This window comes from Varanus komodoensis, unplaced genomic scaffold (assembly GCF_004798865.1).
Source record: "Varanus komodoensis strain SLA01 unplaced genomic scaffold, ASM479886v1 scaffold5, whole genome shotgun sequence".
Lineage (NCBI taxonomy): Eukaryota > Metazoa > Chordata > Lepidosauria > Squamata > Varanidae > Varanus > Varanus komodoensis.
Window position 1 is genome coordinate 41,697,996 of NW_025336087.1, and position 11,927 is coordinate 41,709,922.

General features: G+C 41.8%; 1 protein-coding gene across 3 annotated transcripts in view; it reads left to right on the top strand.

Annotated features, from left to right (window-relative positions):
- LOC123031488 (protein FAM240B-like) overlaps positions 1-6,861 on the top strand; it is a 9,632-nt gene extending 2,771 nt beyond the window's left edge. Inside the window, exons 2-4 of one of the 3 annotated variants that reach the window (XM_044446517.1) lie at positions 633-704; positions 2,995-3,156; positions 5,090-6,861. In XM_044446517.1, the coding sequence (XP_044302452.1) occupies positions 3,011-3,156; positions 5,090-5,222 (279 nt within the window). In that variant the 5' untranslated portion in view covers positions 633-704; positions 2,995-3,010 and the 3' untranslated portion in view covers positions 5,223-6,861. The remainder of the gene's footprint in view (positions 1-632; positions 705-2,994; positions 3,157-5,089) is intronic. The other 2 variants (XM_044446516.1, XM_044446515.1) reach the window with 2 other exon arrangements.
- Positions 6,862-11,927: the final 5,066 nt, after the last annotated feature.

Genomic DNA, 11,927 nt, shown 5'->3' on the forward strand with positions numbered 1-11,927 from the left:
ACACACAGTGTCTGGTATCCCCTATCATGCAAAATAGCCTTTAATTTTATATATAACTGATTTGGCAGAGAGATGACAAATAGTTCATCTCCAAAGAATTTGAATAGTAATCTACATTTACCACGTATTCTTTGTCTGCCCAGCTAAACAAGTCCACATCTACTTTTGCCAAGGTTTCTGTAGAATATCATGTTTTTACAGTATTTCTTTGGGTTAGTGGTCTTCCCAGGATCTGCACATGTTTCTTAAACAATAAACAATTTTTAATAAATATTTAATTAAGAAAAAAATCAGAAAATACCTTCATTCACCTTTGTTCCTGTGGCACAGTTGCTTCACTCAAAATTAAGTCAAAGACAAATAGAAACTAATAGACATTAATGAGCAGTAATATTTTAAAAAATTCCAAATCAAAGTAATTTTGGAAGTATCCATTATTTTTAAGAGAAAATCATGCTTCATTTTGGCCACCCAAAGTTTAAGGCAATGATCTAAGGAACGTGTGCATCTACAAGGTCAAGAGCTATGGAAATTGAGTATTCTTGGACATTTTCTCTGGCACCAGCTTTGACAAGATAAAGGAAGATTATTCAACATCTCTTTCCCTCTTTCTCATGTGTATACATATGCAGCATCTTTGGATTTGGCTGAACGGTCCAAACTGAGGGAATACTTGTTGACAAATAAGCTCTATTCTGCTGAATGTATGTATATTTTTGCAGTTGCTACTAAAGTATAAATAACAGCTATCCATAAATTAAAGGGAAAATATGCACCAAGAAGCAGAAAAGGGAGGACAAGCAAAATGTTAAAAGATATTTTATGCTGTATATCAGGTTATGTCACTCTCTCTAGGAGCAAACTGAGTGGCACCAACAGGTTTGTAGCCAAATGGAGTCACTAAGGAACAAAAGGGAAATGTTGCCATGTCAGGGGAAACCCAAGTTTTTGTAGAATAAAATAGAATAAAATAAAATTCCTCCTAAGGAGCAGCACCCTTCCCCAAAGAGTGTCATGACATCTGAGCATGCTTGCCGGTTGTGGGATGTTGAACAGAAAGGAAAATGTGCATCTGTGGAGTTCTGGAACAGATTCAATGTTCCTAAAGAAGGACATAGTTGGCTGGAACCTGGGACAGAAGCCTCCTTAAAGGATGCAAGACTACACTGCAGCATTGCAATACAGATGGTAACCATGATTCATGGACATGAAAATGTTCAAAAATGCATTTTCCTGCACCCAGATCGTTCTAATACAACTTGATACACCCAGTAGATGTTATCGGGTGCAGCCTTGCTGAATGCTTTAGAGGAGGCTGTAAACTTTAGGTAACATAAATATTTTACTATTCGTTTTTTTCTCTTCCTAAGTTCAACTGTGACTTCACTATTGTGTTTAAACGTGCATACTTTTACAGAGTCTTTAAAGATGAAAGAGACTGATGTGCAAATAAAATAATAGCTTTTCATATCACTGTAAACAAGACTCAGGAAAAACATAAGCTTTTGAGGACTAATTGTATTTGACAGGCTGTCAAAGCCAGTTCCTAATTTCTAAAACATGCCCATGAGTGTATAAGGAGGGCCAGGAAGACAGACGGGCTTCTGGGAGATATACCCATACCAAGGAGAAAAACCCATGGTTTATACAGAGAATGATGCATCATACATAATCATACAGCAGTGAGTCAGTCAGAGCACGATCCTATGAAAACTCAAGCAGAAAAGGGGCCTCCAAGTTCCAGCATGCTTTGGCCAACACGGCCTTTTTCTGTCTAAACAGGTACAGGATTGTGCCTTTAGTCAATATACCTGAACCCACTATATTTATTGGGCAGGTTCACATGCTTAGGAAAGGAAGTAAGTCAATGTACTTTATTTTCCCTCTCCATATCTGATAACTGCACCACCAAATTACCATAATGTGGTGGGGGGTGAGGCCCTTTTACAAGCCAACCCACACCCTAGAAAAATCATGGGTTCTAGGGTGGTTTGTCACCTCCCTCATCCTTGGGGAAGGTCACCATGAGAACTGCATGACTCAAACACATGGCACAGGAAAATAAGCCAGGGTGGTATTTTTCTTCCCCATTTGGGTAAATCAGGTCATTGTAAACTGATTAACATCCCAAAAGTGTCTCTGTGGAATCTGAGATACACTAAAGGATGCAAGGGGCTGTAACTAGGCTGATGTTGTTGTTGTTGTTGTTAGTAGTGGTGGTGGTGGTGGTAATGGTGGTAGTAGTAGTATTTTCAGTTCTATACCATCCCACAGGCAAAGCTCTCTGGGCAATTTACAGCAATCCATAAAACAAGATAATAAAATAGCATAAAAACAGTGAAACATATCATAAAAAGCCGTCCCGAGGCTATGTAGCAAGGGGATGGCATATAAAAACTTTAAATAAATAAAATAAAAAATAAAAACAGTGAAACATGAAAAAAAAAGCTAAAAACAACAACCAAGAAGAATTTTGTAAAATATTTGGCATAGGAACTACACACATCCAGAGAGCCCACGCAGGGCTTTAGGCTCAAGTTTATAAGAAAGCCCTCCCCCTTGCTGTCATCCTCCAAACCTCCCTTGGCGCTGGCACTCAGAAGAAGGCCTGTGAGATTGAGCATCATGTCTGAGTAGATCACAGCTGGGAGGAGCACTCTAACAGGTACAGCATCTGCTTTGTGTGAGGAAATCCCCAGATTCAATCCTGCCGAAAGCTTCCACCTGACACCTGGGAGAGCCACTGCTAGGCAATGGCAGACTGAGGATGCTACTCAGTACAATGCAGCTTCCTCTGTTCCTAACTAGCTTCCTTGCTGAAGCTATAATCCAACAAACCTTAGTTCAGACGTCATCAAACCCTATGTAGCCTATTTAAATTGACTCTATGAAGCTGAATTGTTATGTTTTCCTATTTTATTATGTGCCTTGCCTTTCTCTTGCCACATGTATTATTTCCTAACGTACCACAGAAGAGGGTTACTGTCTCTATAGCTTTGCTTTTCAGGAAATGAATAGACACACTGGCTTCAAGCGCCCTGGTGTGGTAGTCCATGATGCCCATGGCTTGAAGAACTTTTGGGAAGAAGTAATTGAATCATACACCAAGCAAAAAGAGATGGAAAATTCACGATTAAGCAGAAGTGCTTTGAGCAAGTGAGTGGCTTTATTTGCCCCGCAAGCCGTGCTGCAAAAGAAGGCAGCATCCGCTCTGAAACCATCATTTGTGTCACTTTGGCCCAATGAGCATTCTGGTGACTTCCCTCACTCCATAGTTCAGCAATGGAATAAGCCTCACAGGAGAGGCAGAATTTATTTTCTGAGAGGTTTGTCCTAAGGCAGGCAGTGGGCAACATAAATTTTCCTCAACCTGCCTCCTCTTCAGTTGTTTTGAATTTAAATGCCCATCAGTCCCAGCCTGCAAGGCAAACAGAATGCTGCAAGCTGTGGTCTGTAACATCTGAAGGGCACTTGTTTGAGAAAGGCGGCATTAGACAATCCACACATACCTTCCCCGGACTATCTCTAGTGAGTCGTTTTGCCCATTTTTTCAGCATATCCATGTTTCATTCAGATTTCTGCAGCGCTAAAAATGACAGACGCAACTACCCATCCTGTTATTTTTTGACAAAGATCTTGGAAGATGGCAACTTCAAAGTAAAGATGTAGTTATGTATAGTTGTATATAGCATGCCTGGCATATGGAGAAAGTGTGTAGATTTCCAGCTAAATACTGCATCCATTGAAACGAATCCATTTATGTTGGTGAGAAGAAATGCATTTAAGTCGCTACGACATTTCTAGATCTGAGCCTATTTCAAAATAGCTGCCAAAGAGTCTGCGATTTCCAAGAACTAGTACCTTTATGTCACTATTTTATATCACAAACATAGCAACTTAATGCATAGAATTGCAGTATTTTATACAGTGCCAGTCCTGTGACTTGGAGTGGTGATATACAAACAGCTTGATCCTACGAACAATTAACCAAAGCTAAGTGCTTAATCCCGATTAAGTTTGCACAAGATAACAGTTTTAGTTTTCTTAATATTATTGTTAGATGTATCACAATTTTCTAAGAAATAAGAAGTTCTAGGTATGCAACACCGACCCGGGTTTGGTTTGGTTTCCTTCAGAAGATCACAGGAGAATTCTATTACTTTGTGATATTATTAATTAATGTATTTATTTACAAATGCATAAACTGAGCACGAGTAGGCGCTCAAGATAAAACGCTTCAGCAGATACCCCCAAATCCAGTGTTCCTAGGGAAATTGCCAGTACCACAATAATGCTGTTTGGACTTAATGAAGGGGGATAAAAAAACGAGAATAAAGTTGACCTTTGACTCAAAACCAGAAGAGAGTCAGAAAGCGAAGTCCTGGGCGGGAAATTTCTTCTTCTTTTCACACCAAGATTCCTTCCTCATATCCTCTTTGGCTGAATTGGAGGTCAGGGAGCAATATGCTAGCTATTTCAAAGGCCAACTGTTAAGAGCGATTAGCTAATTATATAGTTTCCTTGGCAACTGATCCCCTGTGATTTACCTATCAAAGGAATATGCCAACTAGAATTGGCCTCCCTTTTGAGCACGTTACTAATTCTAGTTATGTCCAGATCCCAGTCTTGGAATCAGAGAGTTGGACAGGACCTCAGAGATCAGCTAGTTCAACCCCTGTTCACAATCCAATTTATTCACCAGTAAACAGTGCCTTTGTCCAGTTTTCCTTGCTGTTGTTTCCTGTGCATGCATTCTCCGACTTTTCCAAGACAGAGCTTGTGTGCTTCATCCAGTGAATACCCAGAGGAGAAGGCAGCATGTATCTCTAATGACAGCATTTTCCCAGTTGTTTGACTCCTCTGGAATCTATCAATGTCACCAGGTTTCACAGTGAGGATGAGTTATACCATTGGATTCTTTCGGTGTCCTAAACCAGAAGGCCAGAGAGATACCTATACTAAATTAACACAAGACAAGTGCATCAGTGATGAAAGAAAAGGGACAGCTTTGGTATCACTTAAAAGAGCTAGACATCTGAAAAATTTGGCTAAGGGTTCACTGATGAGAACATTTGTTCCTCATTTCCAGGCTCCGACATGAATGGGCGCAGAGGCTGGAAGGTCGAATAAAGATGCTGAAGAAGACCAGTGAAAAGCCAAATGTGCACACGAGCCTACTGCCAATTGAAACTTTACAGCCAGTGCATAAAACAGCAGCCTGAATCACTGCAGAAATGTGAAAGCATGTCTTTTCCGAGCACTGACTGGACGTAATTTTGTTCTTGGGTACACTATACTGAATACAGACAGAAATGTCAATGATATCTAAGTTCTAAATGAACTGATAAGAGATAGGTCAGGCTCAGATCATGCCTTCTTCTGAAGTTCAGTCAGTGTAGATCAGATAATAGTAAAATAATTTATATTATCTCTTAAAACATTATGATAAATTCTCAATGATGTGTTCATATGTCTCTGTACTCAGAATTACCTTGCTGCCTTCTTGCATTATTCAGGTGACAGCAGTCTTAGGAATGAAAACTACTCTTTAATGGGTATAAAATGATGGTGATGATGAATGAACATAGTGCTTAATTCTGGCTAATACATTTCCTTGGGATCCTTTCCATGATGCTTTTCCAAATGTTTGGGATTTTTGAGAAACACCTTCCATTCTAAGAAAATGAACAATCTTCTTGCAGATCTGTGTTGGAAATAATCACCCTTCCACTATATGTATTTATCTTTCCCATTGACCTCCCTTCCTGCTCCCAAATAGATTGCACAGTGAAAAAATTGTTCAGAAATATCTGTTTTCCACATTGGGATGTCAAATATTTTTTCTACGGCATTACTGTAGATGAGCTATAGGCATGACTCCACTTCAGTTCCTAGCTTGTTACAGTGGTGATTATAAAAGAACCACCCCTTCTTTAATTTTTAAAAAGCCAGACCAAAACAACGGACTTTTCAATTCTATGCATGTCTACCAAGGCCACTCTTCCCATCAGACAGGGCGACTGCCCTCCTCCCATGGCAGACCAGCAGGATGGTAGATCCCTCCTATGCCCCGAGGAGGATCCCTGCAGCCATTCCCACCATCGCCCCATTGCTGCTTGTCTGTTGGGGAAATGCACCAACAGGCTCCTTGGTGGAACTGACACCTCGCCCCCCTCTCTTGCTCTGAGCCTTCTTGCAAAACAAGGGACCAGCATCTGGAGAACTCACTTGCCTGCTCTCTTGCTTTAGGGGAAGACTCATAGCGAGAGACGGCCTTCTTGTCTCCATGCCCACCCACCCAATCTCTTACTTTGGGAGAGATCAGGGGGCTGAGCAGCCTCTCCAGAAAGTCCACCTGCTCAATCGCTCACTGTGGAGGAGGGCACCTGCGGCAGGGTCATGGTGGGCATCCTACTGCCTCTGGCAGAGGGTATCTTGTCTCCTCGCCAATAAATCCCATTGAGTGAAATACGATTGCATTCAGTCCCTTCTGATGCATGAGAATGTGTTGTGAAACTAAAAAGAAAGCTCACCCAGAACTTCTGTTGCCACTACTTATTCAGAACTAAAGAGGTATTTGAAGGTAAGGAAATAAAATTAAATTCTTTGAAAATATAGCTAATCACTGTGAGAGAGCAGGAAAGTTACTATACTCTTTTATAAAGAAAAGCAATTTAGCCTTGCTGCCTTAAGGGAGATGGAGCAGTCCACATAAATATATAAGCCTGTTTGTAAAGAAGGGTTTTATTTTACACAGTAGGAAACTCATAAAGGAAGACTCCAGTTTCAACTTCTTTACAATGTTCCAACTAAGATGTTATTGTCTTATTAAAATACTTATTATTTAGGTTGCCACATGCACCAATAGATACTTTGCTTAATTTATTTTTGGGAGCGGGATTGGTAATAAGGTGCTGAATGTCATCGGTACAGCTTAGGAAAGAAACTATACTTTATTTGGTATAAAATGGTGGTGATGGTGATAATGAATGAAGATAGTTTTTTATCTGGCTAATAATTTTCCTTGTGGCTTGTCCTTACCTTGAGATTTAGTTGCCTAGTGAGGAAAGCAGAAGGTCCATTTGTCTGCAGATCAGGAGAACTAAGCAACAAGGAGTCCAACAAAGCCAGAACTACAAGTGGAAGTTCAAGCAGCAGCATCAGGGCCACCAAGAGAAGGCTGGTATGGCTCTTCCGCAAGGTGGTAACTGAGGGTATAGTAAAAGTGGGGTCAGAAGTCAGGCAGAAGATCTAAGCTAGGTCAGGAGTACACAGAGAGTTGAGGCCAGGCCAGCCATGAATGGGAGAGGGTAAGAAGAGCAGGTGACCAGGAAAAGGCAGTGCAAAGGGGAAAAGGAAGAGAGAAACTTGGTGCTTAGTGAGAAGAGCTTCTCAGGCAGAAGAGCAGGAGGAAGTTTGGAATATGCAAATATAAGGTAAAATGTCACTAGTTATTAGAGTCACCTTACAGGCTCTAAGACAGTAGGACTTACTTGGGTGTGTAGCAGGCAATAGCATTATGTCTGTGGTGCCTCAGGTGAGCTATTTGTCCCGGCAACATTCAAGGTTGGGAATGAACCGGTGCCGTATATCTGCAGTGCCATCTTTGCTGCAGATCTAGCATCTGACCACAGCAGTCTTTGGTTCAAGGTGCACAACACTTAGGCAGTAAAATAATATTTGGAATGAGGGGGGCGTTTAATGTCTAAAGCCATCAGATGCTGATCTGCAACAAATATTAGGTAAGCAAATCACCCACCCCGTCTCCCCAGATAATCTCATTGCTCAGCACAACACAGCAGTCTTCCTTTTATCTTCCTCTTGCCACATTATTCTGTCATTCTAAATTTTCCTGAAAGTGAATATCTTGTTGATATGGTCACTGAATGCTACAAGAATTCAGTATTGGTTGAGCTGTGGTTAGCATTAAGCCATGGGTTACTCTTGAAACCTGCATCTCATCTGGATCTTGCTCAGATAACAATCCATTGTTCACAACCCTTCATGGACTGTTCAGGATTGACAAGGCTTGTTCGCATACTTGGATTTAGTTCTAATTCTATTTAAAATTCTAATTAAAATTCCATTGCGTGATACAGAATTACATAAATTAGTACAGTGTGGAAGTGCTATTTTCCTCATCTGTTCTATCCATTAATTTGTCAGTGTCAGTTGGCTCAGTTTTCATTTTTGAAAATGTCTTGCTGTACAAGATAGCCCACATTTCAGGAACAACCCACGTTTCCACAAGAGTCCACACTCAACCCATGCTCAACACTGAAGTGTGGATTATCTCGTTGTCCAGACACAGCTACTGTGTCATCACCAGTGCTTCACTTCCCTGGTCTGGGGTTAGCCTATGTCTTGCGCAAGGCATTCCACTACGCTGTAGGCTGATTTGCGCATTATCACAGCATCCTTTGAGCAAGGATGGGGTAAAGCCAGAGGCCACAGTAAAAATGCTGGGATTTTCATTAGAATCACTATTATAACCTGCCACTCCACTCAGTCTTCCCTGTTTTCATTATAGTATATTTCAGTTGAAAATTAGCATCAGATATGTGAAGGGAAAGTTGCAGCTTGGAACAAACTCAGGAATGCAGTTTATGCAAACCTTCATGTGAAACTATACAGAGTGCTATGTGGTGCCCTGAATTCCCCCCCCCCCCCCCGTGCCTCTATATACAAGACACATTGCTGAGGATCCGCTCATCTGGCCATCCCTATTGCATTGATTCTACAGAATGTGTATGTATTCATACATGGCTGTACTGTCCCATCCTTTAAGTCAAGTATTATGACTGACATGTGAGTCTGAGGTTTGGTTTTTTACCATAGGAATAGCACCAAGTTTTCTCCTTGCTACCGGTTATGGGTGGCATTGCTCCACTAAAGGCATAGGGCATGTTGTCAGAAGCATTGGTCAGCTTCGGTAGAAAACCTGCCTCTAAGACATAGAACCTGTCTGCATGATCACCACAGCCCACCATGGCTTGTTTAATCTATGGTAGATTCTGGTGCTTGCTAGTTGCCATTTCAAATATCCAAGCCACAGCAGGTGGATTCCACGGCTTGATATATCATATAGGCCCAGGCATTGTGGGTTATGCAGAGGTAAAACAACCCTTGGATAACCCTAGAACAGCCATGGTTTGTTTCACCCTCACATAACCATGATCTCCAGGGATACACAAGATGACAAGCCATGGCACATACATGCCGTGGCTTGAATATTCATAAGGGTGGCCAGGACACCTTGTGAAGCTGTGCATGACACTGAACCCATGTGATGTGTGAAAAGGTACATTTTAGATTGTGTGACTTCATCCTGGGGATCAAATCAGGCATGCTGAATGCATGCTGGCAACTATGTCAGTGCGAGGGACCTGATTCTCATTGGGATCACAGTGCATGAGGAGAAGTTTCACTCGTGCTCCTCCTGCCCCTCTGCAATTCAATTAGCCTTAGGTTAAAAAAATAAGCTTATTTGGGCACTAATGGAAGGTCTTTTCACTCTAAGGTTGATTGAGCTTGCGCTTGGAGAAGGAAGGGTTAAACTTCAGTTCCACTGCAGCTTTACTTCCCTTCCTTGTGTTTGCAATTCAATAAAGAAGATCCTAGATTTATTGCTAGCCAAGCATTTAACATAGTACACACTTCATATACTTCAGCCCTAAGATAATTTAACACACTGATCCTGACTGAGGCATGGGTCGGAAAGAAAAAGGGTAGACGGGCTCTACTTCCCAAACCCTGCTGGCTCAGCTAACCCCGGGCAAACAGAAAGAGGGGAGCAGACTGGAACCTTTCCTTTCCTCCAGCAGCTTCTCCAGCTACCAGGGAAGGCATATTCTCTGACCAGTGTTTCCTACCAAACAGAAATGACAAGTTCTTATCTCATTCTGGGTACCTTCAAACTAAGCATCTTAGTATCCCATCGTCCTGCCTCATTCATGTAAGTTCACAGGGGATCCAAAGAATGACATCTTCTATTCATAACCCCCATTTTCCTACTCCTTTTCCCATCTTTGTTCTTACCACAGAAACTCCATTAAAGGTGCAATCCCATGTACACTCGAGCAGAAAAAGGCCCATTATGCCTGAGACAGCCCAAATATCTCAGATGGCTTTTTCTGTCTGAACAGGTATAGGATTTCACCTGAAGGGGAAAGAGGGCACTATGGCTGCACAGCTATTTTGTCTGGAAAGATGCTCCATTTTATCATGTGAGCATTGTTCCACAGATGCTTAGCAAGACAATGTTTGTCCAATTGAAATGTTGTATTTAGTTCGATCATTTATATGGTAAGTACCAAGGCAGTGATGGCACCAGTACATATTTCCCACCTTTAAACACTTTCTGAATGCCATGAAAAAGCCCACCACAAGTAAATTGAGCTAGTGCTCTCTCTCTCTCTCTCTCTCTCTCTCTCTCCCCCTCCCCCCCCCTCTCTCTCTCTTCAAGGCAGATGAGTAACATCTACAATGATAGAGCAGGTAACATCATGGTTTGCTACTCACGAGCTTCTAGTCCACACCATTACACTGATTAAGGTTAGGATAGTTCACCCAGGCTTTTCACAGCTATCTCAACAGCGGAGTAATAACATGTTTCAAAAATGATTCTTTCTTATTTAGAGTAGTTGTACAGGATTGTGCTGGCTTTGTATTAAGTTAGGATCCTTGAGAAAGCTCATGTATCATGGATGACTGCGGACCGCTGATTGCAGATAGATGCAGGAGGACCCCTTGAGAATAATCACTAGTCAAAAAGTCCCCCAGGAGCTGACTTTACAATTTAGATTTTTGAGTTAGCTGACAGATATGAAAAATTACTTATGCTGTAAACAGACAACCTACTGTTAAAAACACTGAAGAGTCTCAGGAGCATTATTTATTCTTCCGAGTACCTAGAATACATTTTCCTATTAATCAGGTTCTTGATAACATTCATTACAGCCAGTTGTATGCCTGCAACAAGTCTGTGAAGGCCTAAATGGCACTCATTTCTAATCAAAAGGCAACTCCAGAGGTTTTTCGAGGGCATCCATGGTAAATCTGATTCTCTCGCTCTTGCGCTCTCTCTCGCTCTCCCCTGCACTATACATACACATCAGAAAAAGTACAGACAGTTTTCCATTACATTATCTATATGGAACCCTGAAAATATTTTAAGGTGAGGTGGAGAGATATTTGGGCTGAATCAGCTCCTGGCAAGCACACTGGGGGACATGTTCCTGCGAGGGGCAGGACCGCATCCCAAAATGTGCCAGGTGACCCAAGGATATGATGGCCCAGCCATCACATGGATGCACACATTGCTCCTCACCCCACAATCTCACTTTTTAAAAGTGTGGCTGCAAGGGCAGGGGGTGATTTTCAAGTGGGAGTTGCAGTGATGGGGGATAGGTGGGGTAGCCCTTTTCTCCCCAGCAGCCACCCCCTGAAAATGTCCGTAGAAACACACACACACTGCAATTAGGCTTTTAAAAGACCTTCATTGGAATGAATGGAAGTTTTTGAGAAGCCTTTACAGGCTGGGCAGGGACTGGAGAAACAGCCCTATCTCTAATCACTGCTTGGAGTCTGATCAATGGGGAAGCTGATGGGCCGGAGGGGGACCTCATCTGGCCTCTGGTAGGTGCATGAGGCAGAGATTCCCCACCCCTGTTTTAAAGACACAGTGCTGAAGTTTGCCTTTCACAGTTCTGTTGACGGTGTCCAAGCGAAGTTATTTTTTGCTCCTTGACAAATAATGCTATAGCATTATGTTCATCTGGAGTTGGGCATTAAAAAGGTAGCCATGTTGAGGGTAAGAAAAATTCAAAAATCCACCCTAGCGTAATAAAGGTGTTCCACTGGTAAGCTTTTGTAATTGAAAATACATTTAGCCTCATTTAGCAAAAGAAGCCAATTCCTAAAGTGAT